A 27,815-nucleotide genomic window follows, 5' to 3' on the forward strand; every position below is an offset into this window, starting at 1 on the left:
AACTAATTTTGTGCGTAACAGGGTTGAATAAGAATACATGTGAATATGTGATGAGTTGTAGATGTCCTTAGGTGTAGGCATGCATGATGAAGGTGAAGAAGGGGGAGTCACAAAAAAGCAGGGTGTGTGATGAGAATGAAGAGTGGCTTTCAAGCATTGGCATTTTGCAACTGACACTCATTTCTGACATTCAACAAGCTCCCTCTCATGTACTCGAGATTACAAAAACATGCAAATAACACAAAACAAACACCTGTATTTTCATCATTCATCATTCTTTATATAATCCCTCATGCCTATCATTTTCACCCCCCAAAAATTATCATATCATGTTGACTTTAATTGCTATCTTACACTCTCATATAATCATGTAATATATTATTTTACAGGTCCTTGCTCTACTGTCTAATTTGTTAAAAAAAAAAACTAAATAATCAACGTTTGATTTTAAAGATACAAAAATTAATAAATTTTGAGAATTTTTGGTTTTTGTTTTAAAAGATAATTTCAGTATCAAAATAAAAAGACACCAGAAAATTTACCTATTTTAAATCATACTCCTTATAAATTCTTTGACCGTTGTTCTTTTGTGTTTGTTGTGTATTTGTGTTTTATAAACAATAATCAATCAAAATGAAATTTGACGAGTATAAAGTGTCCGACAAGATACTAGTATAACTATGTAACTATATATAGTTGGAGGAATGTATGTACCAATTTCGTTTACAACAAGAATATAAAAGAACAGATACATAAATGTCTATATGCATATGAAAACCTCATAATTCATGCAGAGGACAATGATTTCAAAAATCATGCCATAACCCTGCCCTGAATATGATTCTGCTAGAAATAGTACGGTAACTCTTACATTCTTAACCATACACTAAATCAATAACAATGCTTTTTTCCAACCACACTGATTTTATAAGTTATAATGCCAATAAATTTCTGATAATTGATCACTTTTTTTTTTGTAATCTTTCACTTCTGGGGGACCTGAATAGATTTGCAAGGCATATGCACAAAAATAATGCATGAACATGACATTGTACTTTTTCTTTTGTTCCTATTCATTTGCGCAGAAAATATTGTCTAACAAATCCGTGAAGAAAAATTAAAAAAAAAAAGAAAAAGAAAAAGTTGCAGAATCTGTGGGCGTTAGAACTTATAAGGTGGTTTAATTTGTTTCAAAACCCTTCCTTTAAAATTTCAATTCTATATGCAACATCATATCATATCCTAAAGATTACTCTAAAAGGAGCTTAGTAGTTTTGATAATGCGTTTATTCAATTCAATTCAATTCAATTCAATTCAATTCAATTTATTCACTCTTGAAATAGCCGAAATTAGAGGAAACATGTTAAGTTATGAGTGTGTAATGAATTGAGAGTGGGCTCATGGCATATTAAGAAGACAAAGTACACAGAAGTCTTGGCCCGTGAAGTTTGCATGTGATCATTAAGAGCTGTTATAATCAGTGCCCCTTGACTCCTTTTAGACCCACTCACGTGTATCATTTTGTCTTTTCCCATCAAATCTTGATGCATTACACTATAGATACTATACTATACTATACTATATGTTTAAGTAATTTAATTAATTAGTACAATACACAACTTGTAATAATGTTTGTATGAGCAAGGGAAAGAAATAATCCAAATGTAATCATAGGGATAAGTGCAATGATATTAACAATAATTCCTCATTGAAAACCAAGACCCACCATTTTGTTTGGTTAGCAACATTACTGAATCTGGTTTAACAATGTGTGACGTTTCAGTTTTGTTTCAAAATTCACATATGATATGGTTTTTTTCAATTTCAGGATCAATGATTTTCTTTTCTAGCTTTCATCAAATAATAAATGTATCTTATCCACATTAAAACTAATGTTTTAAGCTTGTAAATGAAAAAGAAATTGGGACAATAACATCAACAGGTAGATACGGCTATGATGGCCTCCTCCAATAATAATTATGAAAGACTGTGTATATGTGTGCACAGTTAAATGACAATTGTAACCCCAACAACCAATAGGTTGTTTAGTCACTACAGGTGGCAGTGGCACATAGCTGAACTAGTGTTTTTCCTGGTCCAAGAGAACTATAATCCTAATATCCCTCTGGCTTATGTTCATTTCTGCTTCACTCCAAAAGAGCCTCTGTTGAAACAAAAAAGGTTTAGTCACATGTGACAACTTTTTTAATACGTGGCAAGAGAATAGCAGCCATTCCCAATTTCTGATCGTGAAATAAATGCTAATCAAAATTCACAAAAAAAATTGAAAAAAGATAGGAAAAGCTAGGTAAGAGGAGGAAACACAAATACCCGGAACCATGAAGAATTATCTTCTTTATTATTTTTCTGCTGCGAATCTGAATTTTAATTAAAGTTTTATTATTGGTAAATGAATTGTTATTTACAGAAAATATAGAATTTGAATTCGTGACACTTATTTAAATAGACAAATAAACTAATCATTCAAGCAACTTAAATGAGTTATATTTTACCTCACGTAATTGGAATTTCATACAGCTGAGTATAGATTTTTCAAAGAAATATTTTCCATTTTCAAAATTACAACTCAAAACCTTAGTTAAATGACCAAAAATATTTATTCTTGTATTTGCCTGCATTTTCAGATTTCAATTACACATTGCACTCCTTATATAAACATAGCCGTCACTTTGTTCTGGAAATACAGAAAGACTCTCATATTCTCTCTCTCTCTTTTTCTCTGGCTGTCTTCAGAGTTTTTCAACTTCCATTTTCCACATAACAAGTGAAAATGAGTAGATTGAGTATGAAGAACTTGAACTACATGCTTGTCATTGCAATTCTTATTTGGTGTTCAAGTTTTGAGTCCTGCATTGCAAGAAGAGGCAAGCATTGGAGACATGCCAGAGCTTTCTCATCTTCTCTGTATAAGAAGAAAGGTAAGAGTTATTATGGTCATAGTCATAGTCACAATCACAATCACAATCACCATGGTGGAGGATCATCAAAGTCAAAGCCTCCAACACATAAAAAGAGTACTCCATCACCACCTAATCCTCCACCATACACAACCATTCCACCACCACCACCACCACCACCAAAGAGTCACAAGCCGAAAGTCGGCTTACCCTCGACTCCAGCGCCGCCACCGAAAGATTGCAATGGTGGCCATTCTATCATATTCAATGTGCTGGATTTTGGAGCTAAGGGAGATGGAAGCACTGATGACACAAAGGTAAAAAGAAAGAACTCTTTTGAGTCTAACATTCACTAGCATTTTGGTTATAATAATTTAGCTTTTTGCTTACAAGGTAACATGAAAAGTTTTTAGTGTGGTTCAAATCTTTCCATAAAAATTCAGTGTTTTCATCACAATTCAATGGACATGCAGGGCAATCTTATTGAGTTATGAACTATACTGATATAGTTAGAAAAACAAGTTTTCATGCTGCTTACTACATTGTTATAGCATTGCATTGTCACATGTGAATTTTTATGTTGTCTTGGATTTACTAAGGAGTAAGGAAGTAGCATTGTAAGAGAAAATTTTTGGTAAATTTTTTCCTTTTGGTCACTTCACCATGTTTGGCACTTTAGTTAGTAGAGTAGAAAGCAACTTTGGTCAAAATAGGTGTCCAATTCTAATTAGACACCTAAATTGAGAGAGTAATTGAAATTATTTTAATGTTAAGATAAATTTAAACGAGTTTACAAAATTAATAAATTATGTTTTCCAAATTATATTTTTCTTATATACACTCTTCTCTCTTCATACTTTTAATTTTCATTTAACAAAGCTATTACTTCAAATTTCTAAATAAACAATTATTACAATCCCAAAAAAAAAAAAACACTTATTTAGTTATTTATTAGGCAGAAAAGACTAAAAGAGAGTAAATATTTATTTTTTTTCCCTTTTCCTAGCTAAAAGATAGGGTGATTCAAAATCACAAAATAAGAATCTTTTCCTTCACTAACCTGTGAATATGATGGTCTCATCTACCTAATTTAACTGTAGAATAATATGGCATTAAGGAGCATATGCATACAAGTATTCTCACCTATCAAAGCCGTTTGTCTTACTCATTAGGAGCATATATACTGCATCAGTGTTCACAAATCATATAATTGCTATTAATAAAAGAGTTTACCATAAAAAGGCTAGAATATATCATAGATTAAAGGCTAAATAGTGAGAAATATATATAGAATAGGTGACAAAGCAACAGAACCAAAGAGATGGGACCCCCACTACTTGATGAATGATTCTCGTCCTTCACAGGCAGTTACTCATGATTCCCACAATAATTGTTAGACACCCACAGGAACAAACTAACACCTAACCTTGTTACTGTGCTGTGGAGTGTTCATGAAGTATTAGATAACTTGGTCTTCTATTTCAACTTTCAATTGATACAACACACATTTTTATCTAAAATATTACTCAATTATTGGTTGAAATATTTTTCACTTTGTGCTCCACAGACTGCGCGAGTATCTATACTTCTATACTACATATAATAAAGATATGAAAAAAGTTGGTACCAACTTTCTTTTCTAAAATGCTTTTCATTATATATAATTTATAAAAAAATATCTTTTTCCCCCTATTTCCATAACTTGAACTCAAAGCTTTTAATTAACTTATAAACAACTTATCATTGCAACTGATTTTATATTTATTACTTTTACACACATTTAATAAGTAAAGTAGTAAATCAGTAAGAACGAATTAATATAATTTGCTCCTGATAAGATTATTAAACTCTTTTGAGTTAACTTATCAACTTCTAAAATTGGGTTCACAAGTTAACATTTGACCATTACATAACTCTACAAAAACTTAGTGAACTCTAGAATCTCATAACCTTATTTGTTTTTTATGGTTTGCCACTTATAAAATTGAAAAAGCTACATTGCAATTGCAATGCAGGCATTCCAAGCCACATGGGGAGCAGCTTGCAAGGTAGAGGCATCAACAATGCTAGTCCCAGCAGATTACACCTTCTATGTGGGGCCTATTTCATTCTCAGGGCCATATTGCAAACCAAGCATTGTTTTTCAGGTAACACAAGTTACACAACGACCAAAACTGAAAGCAGCAGGAAAAAAAAAAAAATGGAAAAACACAAGGCTAGGTAGTAGGTAGTAGGTAACATGTGAACAAAGGGTGCTCCTAATCCGCATCCCAATATTCACAAATCACCAGGCTAAAACATGGTTTAACAAAAGACAAATGACTTGCCAATGTCTTGTTGCTAATTCAGAAAGTTACATAACATAGAACAGTTATTGCATTTTGTCCTGAAAACTTTGCATTAACTACCATCCCATCCTTTTTTTTGTTTTCTTTTTCTTTTCCCTTATCTTTTGCTGGAACAAAAATAACAGCAGTAATATTAAAAATACTTTAGTGACACAATGCTGTCAAAATTGAGTAGACAAAATGATGAAATATGCTGTTGAGTATTGACTTACATAAACCAGTCTTATTGTTTTATTTCAACTAACAGTCCTTATGATTTCTAGAACATTTATAACAATTCTGTCTATTATATAAGTTCTAAATATTAGAAATAAAAATAAAAATAAAAATAATGTAGCAACAACGCAAACTAGGCTAATAAGGGTGGTACAATTATTTGTGTCAGCTTGATGGTACAATTATTGCTCCAACAAATGCAAATGCTTGGTGTGGAGGACTGCTACAATGGCTGGAGTTTACAAAGCTGGTGGGAATCACCATTCAAGGAAAGGGTGTCATTGATGGAAGAGGCTCAGTTTGGTGGGAAGACCAGCCATTTGATAACCCTATAGATGGTGAAGAAAAGCTCATAGTCCCTTTAAACCACACATGGAAACCACCGGTGCCGGTAAATTATCTGTTACTTCTACAAAATTTTACATGACAAAATATCAACAAATTGAAACTAATAATGTACTATGCTTCAACTATACTAGGTTCAGAGTGCTATGGGGAGGAAAATGCCAAGCATCAAGCCAACTGTAAGATCAGTTTGAAACTCCACAAAGAGCAGTTTTGAATCAAGTTTAGGGACTGTTTTAACATAATCTTGTTTTTCTAATTTGCGCAGGCATTAAGATTTTATGGGAGTTTTAACGCAGTAGTGACAGGCATAACAATTCAAAATAGTCCTCAATGCCACCTCAAGTTTGACAACTGCAATGAGGTTCTGGTCCATGATGTTAGCATATCATCCCCTGGTAACAGCCCAAATACAGATGGAATTCACCTTCAGAATTCCAAAAATGTGATGATTCATACCAGCAACTTAGCATGTGGTAATTACTTCAAGACTTCAATTATGTATAAGTAATTGCAGCATTACAATGATCATTAAAACAATTGAGTCTCAATGATTGAATAAGCCTGGTGCACAAGTATCCCGCGCCAAGTCATTAATGCAGGGGTCAGGGAATGGCCACATCCAAAACGTATAATGCAGGAAGCCTAACCTGGTAATTATATCAGTGGCTGATTCCAGTGCTTGAACCTGTGGCTTTGAGATTATATGGAGACAACTCAACCGTTGCTCCAACACTTCTTTTCAAGGATTAGATAAGCACAAAAAAACCTAAAAAAAAAAAAACCTTATAAGGTCAACCAACATAAAGTTACTTAAAACAAATCAAAACAAAAAAAGTAAATATTAGTTTTAAAAGAGCATAGCATTATCCTATCACATGGCAAGCAAACAAACTACCAATGCTACACGCCATCTACTACATGACACGTGTCAAACACAAAGTTTTCACTCCATCATTGCTATCAACCCTTAATTGAAGCTCTAATTAGCAGAACACAGGGTGGATATAGAACATGAGAAGCTCCATCACGAGCAAAACCAAACACGAACATATATAACACACACCATAAAGTAGTTTTTGAGTTGGCTAATAAGTATTGTTCTGAATTTCAACCATGGTGCAGGTGATGACTGTATTTCCATACAAACTGGGTGCTCAAATGTATTTGTACACGATGTCAACTGTGGGCCAGGACATGGAATCAGCATTGGAAGCTTAGGTAAGGATAACACCAGAGCCTGTGTCTCAAACATCACTGTCAGAGATGTCAACATGCACAACACAATGAATGGTGTCAGAATCAAGACATGGCAGGTACTAACACTTTGTACAAAATCATTTCTCACCACAAAATGAAAACCTTGTAAACAAGTTGGGAAATTTTGGAGTACAGAATTGAATTAGTTCACTGAAAAGGTGAAAGTAAATTAGAGTATATTTGGTTGAAAGTAAAAATGTAGCGGAATAATTTACACACCATTCTTTTTTCTCCACAACCACACGGCTTACCTTAAGATGAAAATTGGAGTGCAAACAGAGAAACACATTTAGACTCATCCATGAAAATTTCACACAAATTTTATCTGCCAACCAAACATTACCCTAAGATGAAAATTATATATGTTACATTATTGTGTCGGTCTCTATTTGTAATAAAAGAGCTTCCAATTGGGTCTTTACACTGTTTTGAATTTTGTAATTAGGTCTTTGTCGTGTCAAAGACGTTAGAGTTACCAGAATATTTTTCCTCAAATTGAAAATATCCACACTTAAATGCTAAGTCCCTAAACCTAAACGTCCTCTCATTTTCAGAATATTATGTTAATTCTAATGATTTTCAAAATGGTATAGGGACCAAATTGGAAGTTTTTAAACTACAAGAACTTAATTACAACAGAGTAATTTAACCAATTATATACGCAGTAAAAATAGACTTCTGTTTTGTTTTGTTACTTATAAAACATTTCCGAGTATGATGAACAAAATCAAATAAAATGTATGCAGGGTGGTTCAGGATCAGTGCAGGGGGTACTATTCTCAAACATACAGGTTTCTGAAGTTCAACTCCCTATTGTTATTGACCAATTCTATTGTGACAAAAGAACATGCACAAACCACACATCAGCTGTGTCTCTGGAAGGAATCAACTATGACAGAATTAAGGGAACTTACACGGTAAAGCCGGTTCACTTCGCATGCAGTGATAGCCTGCCATGCGTGGACGTGTCGTTAAACAAGGTGGAGCTGAAACCAGTTCAGCAGCAATACCATCTATGTAATCCATTCTGCTGGCAGACTTATGGAGAACTGAGATCCCCCACTGTCCCTACTATCGATTGTTTACAGATCGGGAAGCCATCGAGCAACCGGATTCAAACCGATCATGATATCTGTTGAACCATTAAACCAATGAAAGAGATATGTAAATTTCAAGTGGCTGTTCATTGTTGGATCACCTGAGAAGGGTGAAGCAGTTTTTAGATATATCCCTTCACAATGTTAGCTAGTTAGACATGAAAGCAAGCATGTGTACATTATTATCAGAGCCCTATATTATAGGAAATTTTCTTCATTAGGTTGCCATTATTATTATTATCATCATTATCATGAGAATATATACAGATTACAAGCCCTGCGATCAGCAAGAGGCCAAAAAGTATTGTGAAATGGCAGAGCCTTGTAGCTTTGCCAAATTGCATTAGTGTGAGATCTTATTATACAAGTTGTAGCAAGCATCTATGTATGCAATAAAAATGAGCTTTGAATTCCATTGTTGATGAGTGATGACACCTAAGTTGGATTATAATTTTGTTTGTGGGCTTCATAAAATACTTTTTGACATCATATCCTAGGTCCCTATGATTTCTTGTCATAATGTTTTGAGGAACTAAAATTAAATTAAATGTAACTACAGAGATCAATTTTTCTTTGAAAAACAAGGGAAAATTCTATATGAAAAAACGCAGAAAACTTAAAAAATAATAGAACAGATAATTTGAGAGACCAAAAATCAAATTAGCAGCTCTGAAAGCAAGGACCAAAACCTACAAAATAATACATAAATAACTAATAAGGATTAAAACTAAAATATCATCATCCACCAAAATAAAAAATAAAAGAAAAAGTTATATACCAAGAATCTCCTAAACTGAAGAATTACATGGAATCATATTTAAGAATCAGAGCAAGTACATACATGACGATAGTGCATAATTATAGTCAATTTTATATGTTTTAAAGTTAAGTATAAAATGCTCTTACCAATAACTCCAAAAAATATATTTAATTTTATTTTATAAGTATCACAAATATCATATTTAACCCGTAATTAAATTAGTTAAGATAAAACAGGATTAGATTACAAGACTTTCTTTCATGTATTTCTGTTTTTGTTCATAAAAAAAAAAGAATAGAATAGAATAGAAGGTTAACTTTATCTGAAATGGTTAATCGTAGACTCGCCGGGGTGTAGGGCCGTAGTTTGGGCCAGAGTCGGCCCGATTGAATCTGCAACGAGTTTGGAGCTGGACTAGGCGGCCGCTGGAAGGTCCGCCCTGTGGGTTGGTGGCCACGCATACCAATTCCTCAAGTCCCAGCAGTCGAAAGGATCAGAGGAGGATCTTCGGGGCGGGTTTTGTGGGGTTTGGGTTCTGTTTGTTGGGCTCTCCCCTTGGCCTACCAGGCCGTGACCAAAAACAAAAACCGAAAAATAGTCTTACCCGGTCTATACTCTAGTCAGTCAATCGGATTAGTGTTAATTGTTACGTACTTCGAGTCACGGGATCGGGTTGAACCAAATTAATTAGGTTTCGGTTTAGCCAGGTTTCCCAATTCCCACTTATCTCACCCTTCACTGTCATTCGCGGTTGCCATATCGCCGGCGACATTGTTGATGCGCCTGTTTTGCCATCGCTTCTCTTGCGTGCCTTTCACGACCGCTTTTATCTTTTGAGCCTCCTAGTCTCGTTGCTGCCACTCTGCTCTCCTCGATAGCCGCTCTCTGCCGCCACTTTGTTCCTCTCTCCGTTTGCTTACTTTATGTTCTTCTCCATTTTGGCAACACACAGGAAAAGCTGCCTCTAAAACGATTTTGGAGTAGAAGAAGAAGAAGAACCCTAATTCCTCATTAAGAAAAAGAAAAAGATAGCATCTGAATCACAAACAATCCTTTCAGCTCACATGACTGGGAACGAGTTCCGCTTCTTCCTTTCGTGCGACATTAATCTCCCCGTCACCTTCCGCGTCGACCGCCTTGAAGGCCATTTGCCCCTTCCCGTCAAATCCCCCAATTCAGGTTCAATTACCAAACTTCACCAATATTACTAATTTGAGTTTGTTCGGAGTTTTGTTTTTCCTTTTTTTTTTTGTATAGAAAAAAAAAATTGGTTAAGTAGTCAGTTTAATTGAGGATTGTTATCTGTTATCATTTTAATACCGTGTTTCATTGATTTCTTGAGCTTGGTGATTGAACGTTGTATAGTAGAATATTGTTGTGAATTAGTCTAATGTGCTTGGTCCTGTGTTCCTTTTTGGTTTTTGAATCTTTGTTTTTCAAAATGCAGAAAGTAATGTCCCTACAGAAGATAGAACGGGAGAGTTGTATGTTGAGTGTGCATTATACATTGATGGTGCACAATTTGGCCTTCCCACGAGAACAAGGTTATTTTATAAATGTCAAATTTGACAGCTTTTTTAGTGTTGAAGTTCTGATCTTTATCTCCTGGATAGTGAATCTCACATGCAGAACAGTTATAGGGATGGGAGGAATGGAGGTTTTGATTTTTGTCCTAGTCATTACTATTATTTTTGTTATTACTGTTACTATAATGTGTTCTCCAACTTCATAGATGTTCTCTTGAAAATATTGGAGATCTAATCTAAGTACAAATTCCATGGGATTCTCGTTCTTTTCTTCTTGTTATCATGTTTTCTCCTGTTAGGTAGCTCATGTTTATTACTCCATCAGTAATTTGATATGTTTATGCTGACAGTTATTACTCGATTAGGGATTTGATATGTTTATGCTGACAATTATTACTAGATTAGGGATTTGATATGTTTCTGCTGACAATTTTCTGTATCTTTGGATTTTGATATCTACAATTCTTCTCGTGAAGATTGGAGTCCTCAGGACCATATTGTTGGAATGAGCTCATCACGTTGACAACTAAATATCGAGACTTAACTGCTCAATCACAACTAACTTTCACTGTAAGTGGCAACTTAGGCTTACTTGCTTACTTCAAGCACGATAGAACAAGATCTTGGAGTTCCTTTTGTACTTGTTGCATCTATCCATGATTGAAACAGGTTTTTTTTTTCTTTTTGCCTTGTTTCTAATTGCTGCACGGTTAGTAGGGAGCAGTAACATGGTAAATAAAATGACAAAGGATGGATAGCCTTCTTATAATTCCATAAGAATTACAATTTTGCTGTGAATGAAAATCCTGAAAACACTCAGTCAAGAAACATTAACTTTACCTTAGCCTACCAAATTTTAGAACATTTGAAGTTTTACAATTTAATATAAGTCAAATCCCCAAAGAATATTTTTACACCCCAATAGTGAAAATTAAATGTCACCAGAGTTTATTGTGAATTTCCGTTTGATTTTTCTTCAAAATACCTATTCCTATGCCTTAGTCTAAAATGTTATGTTTACTTGCTTCTAGCACTGTTGGTTATCCAGCTTGCGTTCATTTCTTAACAGCTATTTTGTTATGTAATTGGGTGATTACAAAATTTATTACAAAATATGATTTTGAATTTTGATATGGTTATCAATATTCTTGTTTGAATAGGTTTGGGATGTTTCACATGGTGACGGATTGGTTGGAGGAGCCACAATTCTTCTCTTTAACAGAAAAAAACAGCTCAAAACTGGGAAGCAAAAGCTTAGGCTTTGGCCAGGAAAAGAGGCAGATGGAGCATTCCCTACTAGTACACCTGGAAAGGTGATTAGCATTTTAAGTGATCTTAGATGTTATCATCATTCCATCCTCTATGCTGATAAATATACTATGGATTGTCCTCATTAGGTCCCCAGGCATGAGCGCGGTGAGTTAGAGCGGTTGGAAAAGCTTGTGAACAAGTACGAGCGAGGTCAGATTCCACGCGTGGACTGGCTAGATCGCCTCACGTTTAAAACAATGGAGAAAATCAAGGAACGTGAAAGCTTAAAAAATGGAAGTTCTCATTTGTACTTGGTTGTAGATTTTTGTAGTTTTGAGCATCGGGTTGTTTTTCAGGTATTCTTGCCTCCGAATGTCAGTTATCTTTTTGTGCTTAATTATTATTATTATTATTATGTTCATTCCATTTTGTGTGTGTGTGTTGTTGTGGAGGTGGGGGGGGGGGGGGGATATTTTTAGTTATATACTAAATGTTATTATAGATCCCTACAGATGTTATAACTCTTATTTTGTTAGAATACGTAGGAATCTGGTGCAAATTTTTTGATGCCATCCCCTATAGCTTCAACAAATGATATTGTTATTGTCTGGGACCCTGAAGTGGGAAAGATAAATCCCTCTGAGCACAAACAATTAAAGTTGGCCAGAAGCTTGACCCGTGGTGTCATAGACAGAGATTTAAAGCCAAGCTCAAATGAGAGAAAGTAAGCTCAAATTTAATCTTACTTTGCCACTTTATCTATTTATCTATCATAAGACTGCACGGTGCGCTTGCCTCTTCTGCACTTAAAATGTTTGTTTCTCGACATTTATGAACTGAAAAGTGAAAGCAATTGACATATTACTGAAGTTTCAAGTAATCTGGGAAGATTGGACACTTCAAAGAGAAGTTTTCTTTTTTTTTTTGTAATTTTATTTTATTTTTTAAATCTTGAACAGTTTTTATGTTGTACATGTGGCACATCAGATGTGTAACCATGCCCATTTCAGCACCTGCATTACCAAACTTTGGTTTCTGGTGGTTAACATCTCAAAACTAAATGGATTCAGATTTAATTAGCTTTTTTTTCCTGTAATTTCTAAACAGTAATACTTTGTAAAATATGGGTAAAAAATATATCTTTGGATTTTTGCAATGTCAGAAGACAATACCATTTGTTCAATGCTTTTTTATGGCATCCAAATGTTATCCAAAGAAAATTTTGGAGGTCTAGTACTGTACTTAAGATAATTTCTAGTGTATAAATGATTGTTTGAACTATTTTAGTGACACCTTAATGCCTATGTTCTAGCATAAAAATGATTGTCTAACTATTTTACTGACTCCTTAATGTCTAGGTCCATTCAGAGGATACTGAAGTATCCACCAACAAGGACTTTGAGTGGAGATGAAAGACAGCTATTATGGAAATTTCGCTTCTCTTTAATGTCTGAAAAGAGGGCTCTCACAAAGTTCCTTCGTTGTGTTGAATGGAGCGATGTTCAGGTTAGCCTGTTGTTTTGGGAATTGGTAATAGATATTATATTATTGGTTTTGGGTGAGTGATAACATTGCCACTTAAAGCAATGAGTTCTTTTGACAATTTGGCTGTAGCCTCAATACATCAACTCATCTTCACTAGACAATGTATGAATAATATAACCTAGAAAATAGATTGTGTACTTGCTAATGTATTATCAATGAGTGGTTCCCAATTCTCATATCCTCTAATGCTGATCTCATCTCAGGAAGCAAAACAAGCACTAGAATTGATGGGAAAGTGGGAAATGATTGATGTTTCTGATGCACTTGAACTTCTCTCTCCTGTTTTTGAAAGTGAAGAGGTAATTTTGACATATACATGAATTTTCCCCCATCGATATTACCCCAAAAGAATAATGGTTATAGAGAAGAGAAAGTTTATAATGGTTATAGAGAAGAGAAAGTTTATCATACTGAAGAGAGGATAATTACAAATAGGGTGAGAACTGAGGAGACAATATATGCTTCAATATTTGCCTCTTGTATGTACTTGCCTGTTCTTGTTAGGAGGGTCTTTCATCCTCCTGTCGTTTTGTACAATTCTCTTCATGTTAATAAATTCCGTTCTTTATTTACAAATGAACACTGTGTCACATCTGCAAATCTCTTTTCCTGTTAGAAAATGTGATTCCCATGAAATAGCCATGAATAGAACACCAAAAGGAAGCCATCAAATTAATACAACAGTAGTTGTAGGGATAAAATTGCCAAGGCATTCCTAGCCCATGCTTTCGGTCTAGATATATAACTTCATATCTCACCTTCGATTCAAAGTTTCATTAGGAGTAATATATGGACCTTTAAGAGCTATATAAGGCCTAATCCAGTTGTATCTATTCAGGTCCGTGCTTATGCTGTTAGTGTTCTTGAAAGAGCTGATGATGAGGAGCTTGAATGTTACTTGCTTCAGCTGGTTCAGGCTCTTAGGTTTGAGCGCTCTGACAAATCTCGCCTTTCTCATTTCCTTGTCCAACGTGGTATGTGCAGATGGTTTAAGAGCAAGTTCATGTTCTGATTCTAATTAAAATTGGTTTATCTGATGAAGGAAACCTTTTTAACTCTGACAGCATTACGTAATATTGAATTGGCAAGCTTCCTTCGTTGGTATGTGGCTGTTGAACTTTATGACCCTGCATATGCCAAACGATTTTACTGCACTTACGAGATCTTGGAGGAGAATATGATGAAGGTGTGAACTCATAAATTTCTTATTCATGAGCATTTGCTTCAGTAATTTTTGTGTCTATGGTTCTCATTGTCATAATATGTAGACTGTACCCTTCTTCTACCTGCATCTGAAAAATATTGCTTGAAAAGATATTGTATATTTCTTCTTGTGCTAGTTTGGACCTAATAACTAAGACATTTTTACCTCATTTATACTCCTACATCACAAAATCATGTTATTCTGACATTTTTAAAATTTGTCGTTATCTCTGAATAAGTTGTTTTTATTTTAATTTATTGATTTTAAGAATGAAAACTTTGACGAAGACCACCCTGTCTAAATTTAGTTATTTACTGTGAAACTCATTTATTCTTAAAAAAAATGGTTTCTTGCTTAATTAAAACATTGTGATGTCATTTGTCGCATACATGCAATAAATGTTTGAAGAAAATATAGTTTGGCCTATTAATCTTGGATTGTATCCAGCATCATTGTGATGTGTAATAAAATAAATGTATTCATTCTGAAATTAAACTATTATGCCCTGTTTCAGATGGCAGCTGGTGTGAATGGAGAGGAAGATGGGTTTAAACTTTGGCAGAGTTTGGTGCGTCAGACAGAGTTGACTGCTCAGTTGTGTTCAATCACAAGAGATGTGAGGAATGTCCGTGGCAATACACAGAAGAAGATTGAAAAGCTCCGACAATTGCTATCTGGTCTTCTTAGTGAGCTTACTTATTTTGATGAGGTAATTAGTCTATGAACTGGCATAGTCATTTGTTGTTTTTATCTGTCTGTTTACAGTTTTACTTCAATGAATGGTATTTATAGTTAAGACAACTATTTGATCTCTTGTATTTAACCAATGTATTTCCAGTAATTATATCTATTGAAATCTTAGAAAAGTTTTCAAATGTATTGACGCTACTTTCAATTGCAGCCAATACGATCACCTCTGGCGCCTGGTGTCCTCATCACTGGGATTGTACCCTCAGAGTCGTCAATATTTAAAAGTGCGCTGCATCCTTTGCGGCTTACTTTTAGAACAGCAAATGGTGGAACCTGTAAAATCATATTTAAAAAGGGTGATGACATTCGACAGGACCAATTGGTATTCCTACAAAACATTACTTCTCCACCCCTTTCTCTTTTCTTTCTTCTTTCTTCTTTCTTCTTTCTTCTGCTCTAAATACAGTTGCCATAGATACCTGTGTACGTGTGCATTTGAGCACTGCCAAACATATGCTTGCCTGTCTGCTTATGCACACACTTAGGAATTCTACTTGAATTTATAGATCAATCTTCTGAAGGCATGAGTTTCATTACATGAATTCTGTTTTGTAGGTTGTTCAAATGGTATCACTAATGGATCGATTGCTTAAGTTGGAAAATCTTGACCTGCACTTAACACCATACATGGTGCTAGCAACTGGGCAAGATGAAGGCATGCTGGAATTCATTCCATCCCGTTCGCTAGCACAGGTATGGTATTTTTCAGAGTTGTTTCTTTTGTTAGTCTGGATTCAGTGCTGTTCCTTTTCCTTTTGTGTTTTGGTGACTGAAGATTCCTTTGTCACTATATAAAGTTTTTAATGTAGAAGTGAACCTTTGTTACTTTGCAAGTAACCACATTCCTGTTAAGCTAATGCTTTGGTCTTAGTATTCCCAATCTTATTTTCATTTTATTTCATATTTGATATATCCCAGCACATCACTACATTGTGGATAACTTAATATTTGTTAAAGGAGTTGAAAATGAGTATTTTTCTTTAATAATTTATCCTATAACTTCCTTGAAAACACTGAACATATCTGGAAATGCCTAGATGTGTGTTTTGTCATGGACGTCAATTTATATTTGGGTACAACTATGTCAGAGCAAGTTTATATGTTTGATTGCAAACATTTTTTTTTCTTTTTCTTTTTGGTTCTCTCGTCAGAAAGGTTGCTAGTCCTTTTCTCTGTTTGAAATATAGGCTTTTGAAGTTTGTTAGTTGCATATTAACTGTATCCAACTCATTCTTTCCCCACTTGAAATTTTCTAGGATAGATTTTGATATTCAGTAAATAAGCTGGTTGGTTGCTGGATGTATAGCCTTGAATTTCTATACTAATGTGCAATCCTTTCCTGACTAGATTCTATCGGAGCACCGTAGTATCATAAGCTACCTGCAGAAGTTTCATCCTGATGACCATGGACCTTTTGGCATTACAGCCACTTGTCTTGAAACATTTATAAAAAGCTGTGCTGGCTACTCTGTTATCACATATATACTTGGTATTGGAGACAGGTAATTGTTTATTTTTGTTCACTGCGAACCATTTTACTTTAGTTGTTTGTAGTAACTTTGGTCCACTGGTAAAAGAAGATGAAGGCTAAAGGGGAATAGAGAAGGATAAAAGTAAGGAAGTAGGTTTCTTACCTATTTCTAAATAAACTAGTCTTAATGTTTGGATACAAATTCTATTTTCATTTATGCAGCTCAACTGTTTCCAATTCTTTCTCTTCAATTTCAATAAAGAGTATCATTTATTCTATACTTAATCAAATGAGCATGCTACATTATTCATGGAATCCATATTCTATCCTGCTTGAAGTGAGTTTTTTATTTGGTAGGCATTTGGATAATCTCCTCCTTAGAGATGATGGACGTCTTTTTCATGTTGATTTTGGTTTTATCCTTGGGCGAGATCCTAAGCCATTTCCACCCCCGATGAAGCTTTGCAAGGAAATGGTTGAGGCTATGGGTGGTGCTGAAAGGTAAAGTTTCCATGGGATAGTTCATTCAGATTCAAAACAATGGCTCGTTGTTTGTGCCTTTGGTTATTGAGATAATGTAGTGATTGTTAACATTTTCTCCCTGCAGCCAATATTATACAAGGTTCAAGTCCTATTGTTGTGAAGCATACAACATTCTTCGGAAATCCAGTAACCTAATTTTAAATCTGTTTTACTTAATGGCGGGTTCAAATATTCCTGACATAGCTTCTGATCCTGAAAAAGGAATCCTCAAGGTAAAGCTTCTTTATTTTACAATAATTATGTCAGTTACTGTTCTTTTGTTCTTAGACTTTCTTGCTGTACAGCTTCAAGAGAAGTTTCGCTTGGACTTGGACGATGAAGCCAGCATACACTTTTTCCAGGATCTCATCAACGAGAGTGTGAGTGCATTGTTCCCACAAATGGTTGAGACCATTCATCGCTGGGCGCAGTATTGGCGGTAACCCCAATATTTATTGCGTGTTGCTTCACCTTTGTAATTAGCCAGGTAATTTCTAGCTGTATTCCAAACACAGATTTTGAGCTTTCAAATTGAATCATAAGTCACTGAAGCATATTCCCTTTGCACATAAAATGAGACACTAGACACATCATTATTGGCAACTGATTCTGCATTTTCTATTCTTTTCTTGGGTTTGTTCCCTAGTCCTAACCTTTCCTCTATTGCTTGCAGCATGTGGTGTTGTCTAAAGGCTTTTTCTAAAGCATCTCCATCATCCTATGCAGTTGTCTCTTCTCTATAATCAGAGGCAGGTCTTAATCCTACTAAAACTGTGCAGTTAGCTTATACACGCAGTTCTAATTTCTAATCTAAACTAGGTATCTTGGAGGCAGTGGTATTGTCTCCAACTGTAATTAAATTAGTTATCTTTCATTCTTCTGCCTGCATTAGTCTCAAGATGGCAGCTTAACGCATAAAACTCTAGCATCTCCAAACAAATGGTAACTAATCATTTTGTTAGCTTTAAAGAAAGTCTACTATCTCCAGTTCGATGTACATTTCTTGTAAATAAATATAGCTGTGTCGTCCTTGTTGGCGTGTGTATGTGTATGCGCCTTGATATATCATAAACTTAATTCTGAATTTTCATATTATGTAAATAATAGATTATATGGGAAGACCACGTTTATCCACTCCAAAATTCAAATGAGTAACTTGATACGTGTTTCAAAAGATAAAATAGATAGTTATAACTTACAAGACAAGCTAATATGGTTGATTGTGGTTGTCATGGAATTGCAAAATTTCCAAAAAGATGAGAGCATGAAAAGGAAGGCACCTAATTGATATTCCGAATGTTAGTAGGAGAAAAACATTTTTTAAGTGGAACTATGAGTACATGCTACATAGTCTTGAACGCACACCTTTTTCTTTTATTTTTTTTTTTATAGTTTAAAGTCTTTTTAGTTGATTTTAATCAAACTATAGTAACTGAAACGGCGGAATCAATATTGATATTAATTAAGGTATCTTGTTAATTGTGGTATCAATATTAATAATAGAATAATATTACATTACTAATAAAATTTATTATTTTTGGTTCATACTTGGTCAACAAAGATATTTTTAATTTAAATCATAAATTTTAAATCTTAATGGTATAAAAATAAAATGTTAGCTCAAAATATTAATTAATATTAATAAAAATATTGGCTACTTAACAATTCTCCTCATAGTAGCCATTGCTGCTTATCATTCACGCATTAGCTAAACGAAAAATTCCAATTTGACACTTCTTAATTAGATATATATATTTTCTTTTGTTTTAACTGTTATATAGATGACAAAACAAAAGGGGCACATAGGAATTTATAAAGTGAGAATAAAAAAGACACCAAAAAAAAGTGAGATAAAAAGAAATTTTGATAGCAAAACCAAAAATTACATTAAAGTGAAAATAAATGAAGACTTAGATATTTGATAGTAAAGACTATTAACAGGGATTAATTAAAAAAATAAATTATATAAAAATTATTGTAATGTATTTAATAAAATTTAGTACTTAAGGGTCGTATACTGTATAATGATCTAATAGTGTTGCTTTCATCAGAAGGCATGAATATTTTTTGGATCATTCCTTCTGGTTTCAAATATTTTCAATTGATTTAAACACCACCTTGTGAAAACTATTAATGTACTTTTAAGGATTGTATATGAGAGTGCTGGTGACAATGACATAACATTTTATTTTATTTTTTATACAACACAGAATTTGTTTTATTTTTTCATGAAAATGAATTTGTAATGCACAAGAATAATGATATAATATAATTATTTGTGTGCACTGTTGGCAAATACGTTGGGGATGAGAGAAGCACGTTTAAGCTTCTTGAAAATTTCACTTTTTTGTTTGGCCATTTTTATCTTCCTGAACTCAGAAGTGATTCTGCTTCTAAACGCACGTTTAGGAGAAGCTAAAATTTGTAGCTTCTGCGTTTCACTTTCATGGTTGCTTGTTGTCTTTGGAAAATTAGATGAAATTTTATTTCTTTTTTACTAATCCTACCCTTCATTTTCTTCTATAAAAAGATACTAATAATTATTACTTTCATAATAATTTTTTGTAGTTCTTCTTACTTCTTCATAGTTATTCGTTCCAATTTTTTTTTTCATTAAAATAGTTCAAATTTATTTTAATCACTAGCAAATTGAATATTTCAATTTTTTATTATTTTTATTACTTATTTTTATATTTTAATTTTTATATTTTTTATTGTATTTTTTACTTATATTTTTTATTTATATGATAAATATTTTTATATTATTTGTGTAGTGTTCTAATTCATGTTATGTTTTTATGAGTTTTTTTAATCATTTATTATACTATTTTTTATATGTATTTTTTATGAAATTTTTTTATTTTTGTTTGGCTTTTTTATTTATATCATTGTATTTCTTTTATTCATATGACAAATGTTGTTGACTTTTTTTAGGATATTTTTATTTTTTTATATGAATTTTTTTTCTATCCTTTACTGCATTATATTTATGTTGCGTATGAAATTTTTTATTTTTTTTTTAATTTTATTTATACGAATTTTATTTACTTTTTATTATATTTTTTTGTTCATATGATATATGTTGTTGATTTTATGGAATTTTTATTATTTCTTATGTGTATGATTTTTTTATATTCTTTGAAGTACTCTATTTTTGTTTTGTATTAATTTTTTTTATTTTTTATTCTGACTTTGTAAAATTTGTAATTGTAATTATTATATACTACATTTATTATCAAAATTTTGTATAATATAAATTATGATCCTATAAAAAAGGACAAAATAAATAAGAAATTAATTATAAGTAACAACAAAATCATAAATAATGAAAATTTATAGTAAAAAATAATACTAAATTAAAGAGTACTAATAATACTAAAAAATTATAGAATATTTTTTTTGTTTGACATTATAAAATTTATAGTACTCCCTTTTATATTTTTATTTTTTATTATATTTATTTTATTTATATGATAAATATTTTTATATTTTTTTTTTTTGTTAGTATTTTGATTTTGCATATATAAAAAAATTATTTAAATTGATGTCTCTTTTAGTAATTTTTCATCTAAAAGTGATTTTGAGTAGTATAATCCAAACAACATTTATTTTACTACAATCAATTTTAATATAAAAATTGCCAAACAAAAATTACGTTAACCCAAACTTACTTTTTATCAAAATCAATTTTGCAAAATCACTTTTATGCAAACTCCCGTTTATAAACTGAAATCCAAACACACACCCACAAACTATATTAAAGCTTAGTTAGCTTTTAACGTATTAGAATAATTTTTATCTTTATATATATATATATATATACCCAGATTAATGATTTTAAGTTACAATAAATCTGGAGAAACAATATAGATTTTGGATGTTATTTTTTTAATGTACAAATCTTTTGTTAGTTTATTATTCTACTTATTCCCATTAGTAAGACCAATTGAGTTAACATCGTTGTTTTGATTAACGATTGTTATGTTAGAAAAGAAAAAAAAAATGTGCAACAAGACACAAAGGCGATTGATAATTATCTTCAAAAACACTCAAGTTTAATAAAATTCAGAATAACATGCAAAGTTAATTTACACAGACTGATTTAACAAAACAACTATTAGAATTATAGTTTTAAGGTTGAAGATTTATCCTATGTTAAGAAAATTACTATTTATTCACATTTTAACAATTAGGATAATAATTCTACATAATTAAAACAAATTAAAGAACCCTACGGAACACTAAAAAAAGAAAGGTTCCTTCAAGTTGTAGTGAGTAAGCCTGGTAATTAAGTGGAATATGGCATGGTGAAGATGAAGCTATTCATCTATATCTGTGTCTGTGAATTTGGAAATATGATGCAGCGGCACAATGGACAAGAATACGGCCACTGACAGTTGGCACAACCTCGGAGCCAGCGGAACATGCAGTGATCATGAAAAACATGCGAGCAATTTGTGCGAACAACTTCTACACTTGAATCTTCATTACCATGGCCAAATTTCTCCAAGCAAATAGCGCATTCAGCATCATCATCTTGCTCATCAATTTTGGATCTCTCCAACAGATTCACGAATTGTGCTAGTTCAGAAAAGTTTTGACAGAGATCATCATTATAGATATCAGAATCTTGAACAACAATTCACGAAGGTTCACAACAATCTCCCGCGTGTTGGAGTCACACCTTTCACGACTTAGAATCCTTTTTGCAGTTTCGCCTATGTCAGGTAAAATTTGGTTCAATAACTCAGGGGACACAGGCATTGAAGAAATGATTTCATGTAACAAGACTGTGTCTTCTCTGTTGAGATTTGTGAGTGGAGTACAACTACATAGGATGTTTGAAGGAACCAAGATTGCTTCACTGGCTGTAGTTGTAGTAGAAGAAAAGTCAACCTCAGGAGTTGGGTTTGAGCGCTCGATAATTTGGATCAATTTTTTGGTGCAATTGAAGATGATGGAGAAGCAATCACCGAAATAAAACTCTTGTGGTATGGCTGGATCTTCAATGGGAGTGATTTGCAAAGAAGAAAAGGTGAATTCCATGGAAAGGTAACAAGAGTAATTAGTTCGGTTTATGCTATTGCTAGGTAGCTTTTATACAGTTCTGACTTTCTTTAATAGCTTAAGAAAAAAAAATCTTTTATTAACAAATTAAATCTTTATCTCAATTATAACTGATTTTAAATTTAGTTCTGATTTGATACATATATTTTATATATTTTTTATAGATCTTAAATTGTTTAAAAGATTTGATCAATCATTTGTATTGATAAAATATAAAAAGAACAATGTATTATTACTGTTTTTTTTTTTGTTGGTAAATATTATTGATTTTTGCACTGATAATACAAATAATTTAATTAAATATCTTTAATAGAATTTAACTAAATACTTTAATACATGAATTATACGATTTAACTCATAAACCAAATCCTTTAAGTTTGAAAGTTTCTCTGGGATTATTATTGTTGTATAATTTGAATTTGATCTTAAAAAAACAAAATATCTTTATACTTAATTTTTAAACCACTAGATAATCCTTTTAGAATAATTTTAAAATACTAATATACCCTTTTAAGAATTAGAATTGTTTGATTGTGTGAATAATTTAAAATTTGAATGTGATTTAATTAAAAAACTAAAATACAAATTTTTAGGAATTAAAGGATTAAAATACCCTTATATAAGTAAAGTTGTTTACCTTTACTAGAAGTTAGAAAGTTGAATTTATGTTAAAAATATAATAATAATACTCTATAATTAATTATAGAAAGACTAAAATAATACTTTTTTGGACTAGAGTTATTTACTTCCGTTAGATATTAGATATTTAAACTTGATTTATTTTAGGATAAATTACATGAATAAATAGATTGAGAATCAAAATTACATAAATATTTTAAATTAAATTATGTAACATGTCTATTTCTTTACAATTTTATATAAATCAAATTAATTAAATTTGATTTACACTAAATACATGTAAATTAAATCAATTTAATTTAATTTATTATTAGTACAATTTACTAATATTGATATTTTTTATTTTTAAGTTAATTGTATTAACTTCAAAGCATAAAATTTAATAAAAAAATACTTTCATTTAGATAAAAAAATATCAAAAAAATAAAAGGTTTAATTACTCTGTTGGTCCCTATAATTTCGTGAAATTTTCAATTAGGTCTCTATACTTTTTTTCCTTTCAATTGGGTCCCTATACGTTAATTTTTTTTTCAATTTAGTCCTTATTAACGTTAAACGTCAAAAAAATGTTAATGAATTGTGAAATTACTTGTATACTCTTAGGGACCCAATTGAAAAGAAAAAAAATATAGGAACCTAATTGAAAATTTCGCTACAACTATAAATATTCAATGAAAGATATTCCTATAATCATATTCAATGATTCTACAACAAAAAAGATATTCCTATAATCCTTTTTATTTTGTCACTATCATTTTTTGCTTATTTATATATAAATTATACCAAAAATATTTTCTCTTTTTTTTTTTAACTTTCAAAATATCTTATCTTAAGAACATACTAAAAAAAAGGATTGGATAAAATGAAACAGAAATAATAGTAATAAATATATATAAAATGAATTGTCAAAATTATCCCCAAAAATATAACAAATCAAATTTTATACAATACAACAAGATAAAGAATTTATTAACGTAACTTTTTCTAAAGAAAGAATTATATATGAGACAGAAAAGTATGTTCTCATTGTTTTGGACTCCACATGTTACTGATACTTTAGCTCTCACTTTCTTCAAGTACCAGATACCTGCTCCAATTCCAAATGCCCCAGCAATCAAAATGTCAGTTATTGTTCCTGCAGACACAACACATTACCCTCATTTTCAACTTGAAAAAGTTTGCTATGAACAATAATTAATACACCACTTTAATTGGCAGTAACAACCTGCAATTACATATGCCCTCGTATTGTGCTGTGCAACATTATAATCTATAAAATAACATACACTTTTTAAGAAAATCAAGATTTTTTTGTTTAAGAAATAATATCAAATCTTAGTTTGAATCTTTATATATATTTTCACAAAGATAATATGACTTGTTTTCTTTAAAAAACAAAAAAAGAGAGAATTGTTTGCACTTAAAATGAGTAGCCATCCAATAAGCACTGCCATGATCTAACAAGTGAATTCACATTGGATTCAAAGAAATAAAGAAAATGTAAGTAGAGTGTAACTATTGGAAGCATACACACAAATTATCAAAGGAAGAATTAAAAATACTCACACTAAAAAGCAAGTTAGATATGAAGAGTCAAAACATAGTTGAGCTATCCTCAACATCTTTAGAAGCCATCCTTGTATAAGGGTTTCTAACACGTAATTTAAATTTTCCATTGCTTCCCCCTTCAATCCCATCAACTAAGTATCTAGGAACTTCAGGATCAAAGACAATATTCCAATCAACAAAATAGCAAAAGCCACTACAACCCTCTTGACTTCTAGAAGATCTCTCAAAATGCCTTCCACAGCCGCACATATCATATCTCCAATTATGAATAATAATCATACACACTAACTACATTGAAAGTAGAATTGGATAGTGTTTTCAAGACCGAAAAAGATGAAGCTAAAGAACATATCAAAGTATTATATGTTACAGATTTAAATGGATTATAATTAGTACAAATGATTACAAATTATCAACAGCCAAAACAATAATAATTTCAAATACAGACCTTAATTAACTACCGTGACCCAACACAGTAATAAATCCGAGCACGAACAAGAGAGATCAAATGATCAACCAAATTAGTTACTTGTAAGCAACCGATCAAACTTAAAAAATAAATAAATAAAATGTTGCTATCAAGATCCATGGACACTGACACTAGTTAAGATTTCTAAAATGAAAATGTGTAAATCCAAGAACTCCAATTTTCTTGGCTCAAATACTCTTTGAAAGATACGAGTGCAATACAATACATCCTTAATTTTGAAGAATCCATGGATCATAGCCATCAACAAAATTTAGAATATAAATTTAGAATATAATTTGAGAAACAAACAGAAGTTGCAAACAATTAAGTAAAACTGAAACTAAACTACAAATTCACACAACTTAAGAATTCACAGCTTGAGAGACAGAAACTGAAAACAACTAAAAAAATTGAAAAAAAAAAACAACACAATATGAATAGAACACCCCTAAAATATTCAGCTTCTCCTTATTCCCAATCTCAGTCAATCAATTCTTCCTCAAAAATCAAGAGATTAAAATGGGACACCAAGATGAAGAAGAAAGGTTGGAATATCATCATATCTAAAATATCATTAACTATGTTGATGAATTAACTGGCTACACAGAAGATAAGAAAATATAACAAACACTACAAGTAAAGAGCTATCACAGCTAATTCTTAAATACTTGATATTAGTCCTTTGAAGATCTCACCTGTTCTCTGACCCATCAGCCAAATAAGCTCCGTAGCTCCCCACTGAACCTGAGATTAGAATAGGGCGTTCCTTGAAGATTCTACCATCAGCATCGACACCTGAAGAGCAGAGCAGCAAGGTGAAGTGCGGTCAGACGAGGCGTAGTGTGGCGACGCGATGCGCGGCACGGCGATCCACGGCGAGGGAACGCAACGGAAGCGATACCACACCAACGCGAAGCAGAGCAGAGTAGACGCTAGGGTTCTCCATTTTTAGTACAAAATGCTAAGGGTGAGTTTTGGTATTTTAAAAAGATGGGGTTGAATTTAATTAGTAATTCTAATCTAATTAGGAGAATATTCTATTTTCGAACAGAATATTCCGTTATCTCAAACGATTTTGTCACGGCAAGGACTAAATTGAAAAAAAATTAACATATAGGGACCCAATTGAAAAGAAAAAAAGTATAGGGACCTAATTGAAAATTTCGCGAAGCTATAGGGACCAACAGAGTAATTAAACCAAAATAAAAATAAATAAGAATATAAATTCAAATTTTATATTTTAGTTCAAACTCTAGAAAATCTACATTTTTACAAACTTATGAATTCAAAACGAAATAATAAACGATTTTTAAACATTCATAAAATCATCCTTTGGCATTAGCATCTAAAAAATCATTATCGAAATTTTTGATATTGAAAAAATTATTATAAATTATAGCCCTCTAAAATAGCATAAGAGTTCAAACTTAAATTTTTTGTCAAAGTTAGATAGTTATATAATATAAAATGATCAACCATATTTATACAACATGTAATTTGAAAAATAATTAAAATAAGGGTTAAGTATGATTTTGGTTCCTAACGTATAGGGCGAAAATTTTTTTCATCTCCAAATTTTTTTAAATGCAAAATCGTCCCTAAGGTTCGACTTGGTTTTAAAACCGTCCTTCACGCCAAAAAATATTTTTTTAAAGACGATTTTGCCCTTGATGATTTCTTTTCCTTCATGTCATACCCGCAAAATCATTTCATCTTCCTCAAATAACCCACCATGTTTGAGAACACACTTGGTCTTTGGAACATTTGCGTGAAACCCTACAAAACGTTCCTACGAGGACAATCTACGCTAGTGGTTAAAGACATTGTGTTGTTTGGAGTTTGACCGAGGTTGTATTGTCGCATTCGTCACTCATCTTCATCGCTACAAATAGCCGTTGTTGAGGTAAGCTTGCTATCCATGCAATGTCGCTTCACCTGAACTGTTTCTTGCATTTTGGTGGTTTGAGGTTTAGAACAATCTTGCTACATCTGCGTTGTCTAGGGTTTAATGTAGACTTCATTGACGGTGAACGAAGCTAGGGTTTGTGATGATCTATTTTTTTTCTTTCTTGTTTGTTTTAGTAATGTATTGTGTTGAATAATAAGGTTGTTTGAGTAAAAGATGGTGTACTTTAACATGAGGGTGCATCATGGGGTACATTCGAATATGAGAACGGGATATTTAAGTATTTAAAAGGGCAAACTACAATTATCAAAGAAATTAATGACGATCGGTGGTCTGTGTTTAAAGCCTATGAAGAGTTAAAGCAGTTTGGATACTTGGAGTTCAACATTGCAGCATTATGGTATAAAGATCCAACTGCGGATAATTCTGAGAATAACTTAAAGTTGTTGAAAGGTGACTCAGATGCAATTGAGATGTGCAAAATAGCTGATATGAGGGAGTTGGTAGGTTTATTTGTGGTGCATGATGTTGGGGATGCGGATGAATTTCCGGAAGTTAGTTATATTGATGTAGGGGGAGTTATTGGGGAAGTTGAAAGTGAGAAAGTTAATGTTGCTGGTTGCGAGATAGTGTTATTTGAAAGAGAGCAAAAAAGGAGTGTCATAGTAAAGGATGATAACCTTATGACTGAAGCAGTTGGCAACGAGGTTGAAACAGAATGTCAGAATGCAAAAAGTGGGGAACATAATGAGGGTGTTTCATGAGAGTTAGGAGGTAAATGACAGATTAGAGGAGATCGCATGAAAGTAGTGATGAAGATAGTGATGACCCTGAATATTTGCCATCTAATGAGGAAGGGGATAGTGCACATGACATTTACTTCACTTACAATGAGGAAGAGTATGAATATGATAGTGGATTTAAAAAATTTATTCTGTGCCAAAGGTGGCT

General features: G+C 32.3%; 2 protein-coding genes and 1 long non-coding RNA gene across 7 annotated transcripts; 2 read left to right on the forward strand and 1 right to left on the reverse strand.

Moving 5' to 3' along the window:
* The first annotated feature begins 2,714 nt into the window (after nucleotides 1-2,714).
* LOC130982346 (polygalacturonase At1g48100-like) lies at nucleotides 2,715-8,662 on the forward strand. The gene is made up of 7 exons (XM_057906322.1): nucleotides 2,715-3,236; nucleotides 4,935-5,066; nucleotides 5,653-5,874; nucleotides 5,963-6,007; nucleotides 6,097-6,304; nucleotides 6,954-7,144; nucleotides 7,835-8,662. The coding sequence occupies exons 1-7, from the start codon at nucleotides 2,793-2,795 to the stop codon at nucleotides 8,225-8,227; spliced, it is 1,635 nt and encodes a 544-aa protein (XP_057762305.1). The 5' UTR covers nucleotides 2,715-2,792; the 3' UTR covers nucleotides 8,228-8,662.
* Nucleotides 5,435-9,497, reverse strand: LOC130982347 (uncharacterized). Of its 5 annotated transcripts, none has more exons than XR_009087126.1 (5): nucleotides 9,263-9,497; nucleotides 8,003-8,220; nucleotides 6,895-7,085; nucleotides 6,479-6,597; nucleotides 5,435-6,392 (listed from the first exon to the last, which is right to left on the reverse strand). It is a non-coding gene; the product is annotated as an uncharacterized LOC130982347 (long non-coding RNA). The 5 variants fall into 5 exon arrangements; XR_009087125.1 differs by having other exon boundaries at nucleotides 5,435-5,892; nucleotides 9,263-9,494; XR_009087124.1 differs by having other exon boundaries at nucleotides 5,435-6,597; nucleotides 9,263-9,492.
* Nucleotides 9,411-18,562, forward strand: LOC130982345 (phosphatidylinositol 3-kinase, root isoform). Its single transcript, XM_057906321.1, has 18 exons — nucleotides 9,411-10,124; nucleotides 10,393-10,489; nucleotides 10,948-11,041; nucleotides 11,632-11,784; nucleotides 11,869-12,078; nucleotides 12,268-12,446; nucleotides 13,081-13,228; nucleotides 13,471-13,566; nucleotides 14,106-14,241; nucleotides 14,332-14,453; nucleotides 14,986-15,180; nucleotides 15,373-15,543; nucleotides 15,777-15,914; nucleotides 16,569-16,723; nucleotides 17,050-17,193; nucleotides 17,300-17,447; nucleotides 17,520-17,701; nucleotides 17,888-18,562. Exons 1-17 carry the CDS (start codon nucleotides 10,010-10,012, stop codon nucleotides 17,655-17,657), a joined length of 2,439 nt encoding a protein of 812 aa, XP_057762304.1. The 5' UTR covers nucleotides 9,411-10,009; the 3' UTR covers nucleotides 17,658-17,701; nucleotides 17,888-18,562.
* Nucleotides 18,563-27,815: the final 9,253 nt, after the last annotated feature.

This window comes from Arachis stenosperma, chromosome 5, assembly GCF_014773155.1.
Source record: "Arachis stenosperma cultivar V10309 chromosome 5, arast.V10309.gnm1.PFL2, whole genome shotgun sequence".
In the NCBI taxonomy this organism is placed as follows: Eukaryota; Viridiplantae; Streptophyta; class Magnoliopsida; order Fabales; family Fabaceae; genus Arachis; species Arachis stenosperma.

Excerpts from the sequence above, each read along its gene's own strand:
- LOC130982345 (XM_057906321.1), top strand. The coding sequence starts at position 10,010 with ATGACTGGGAACGAGTTCCGCTTCTTCCTTTCGTGCGACATTAATCTC. Across the intron at positions 15,181-15,372 it reads AGCTTACTTATTTTGATGAG|CCAATACGATCACCTCTGGC; the intron begins GTAATTAGTCTA and ends TTTCAATTGCAG. Across the intron at positions 15,544-15,776 it reads ACATTCGACAGGACCAATTG|GTTGTTCAAATGGTATCACT; the intron begins GTATTCCTACAA and ends TCTGTTTTGTAG.
- LOC130982346 (XM_057906322.1), top strand. The coding sequence starts at position 2,793 with ATGAGTAGATTGAGTATGAAGAACTTGAACTACATGCTTGTCATTGCA. Across the intron at positions 5,875-5,962 it reads CATGGAAACCACCGGTGCCG|GTTCAGAGTGCTATGGGGAG; the intron begins GTAAATTATCTG and ends CAACTATACTAG. Across the intron at positions 6,008-6,096 it reads TGCCAAGCATCAAGCCAACT|GCATTAAGATTTTATGGGAG; the intron begins GTAAGATCAGTT and ends TAATTTGCGCAG.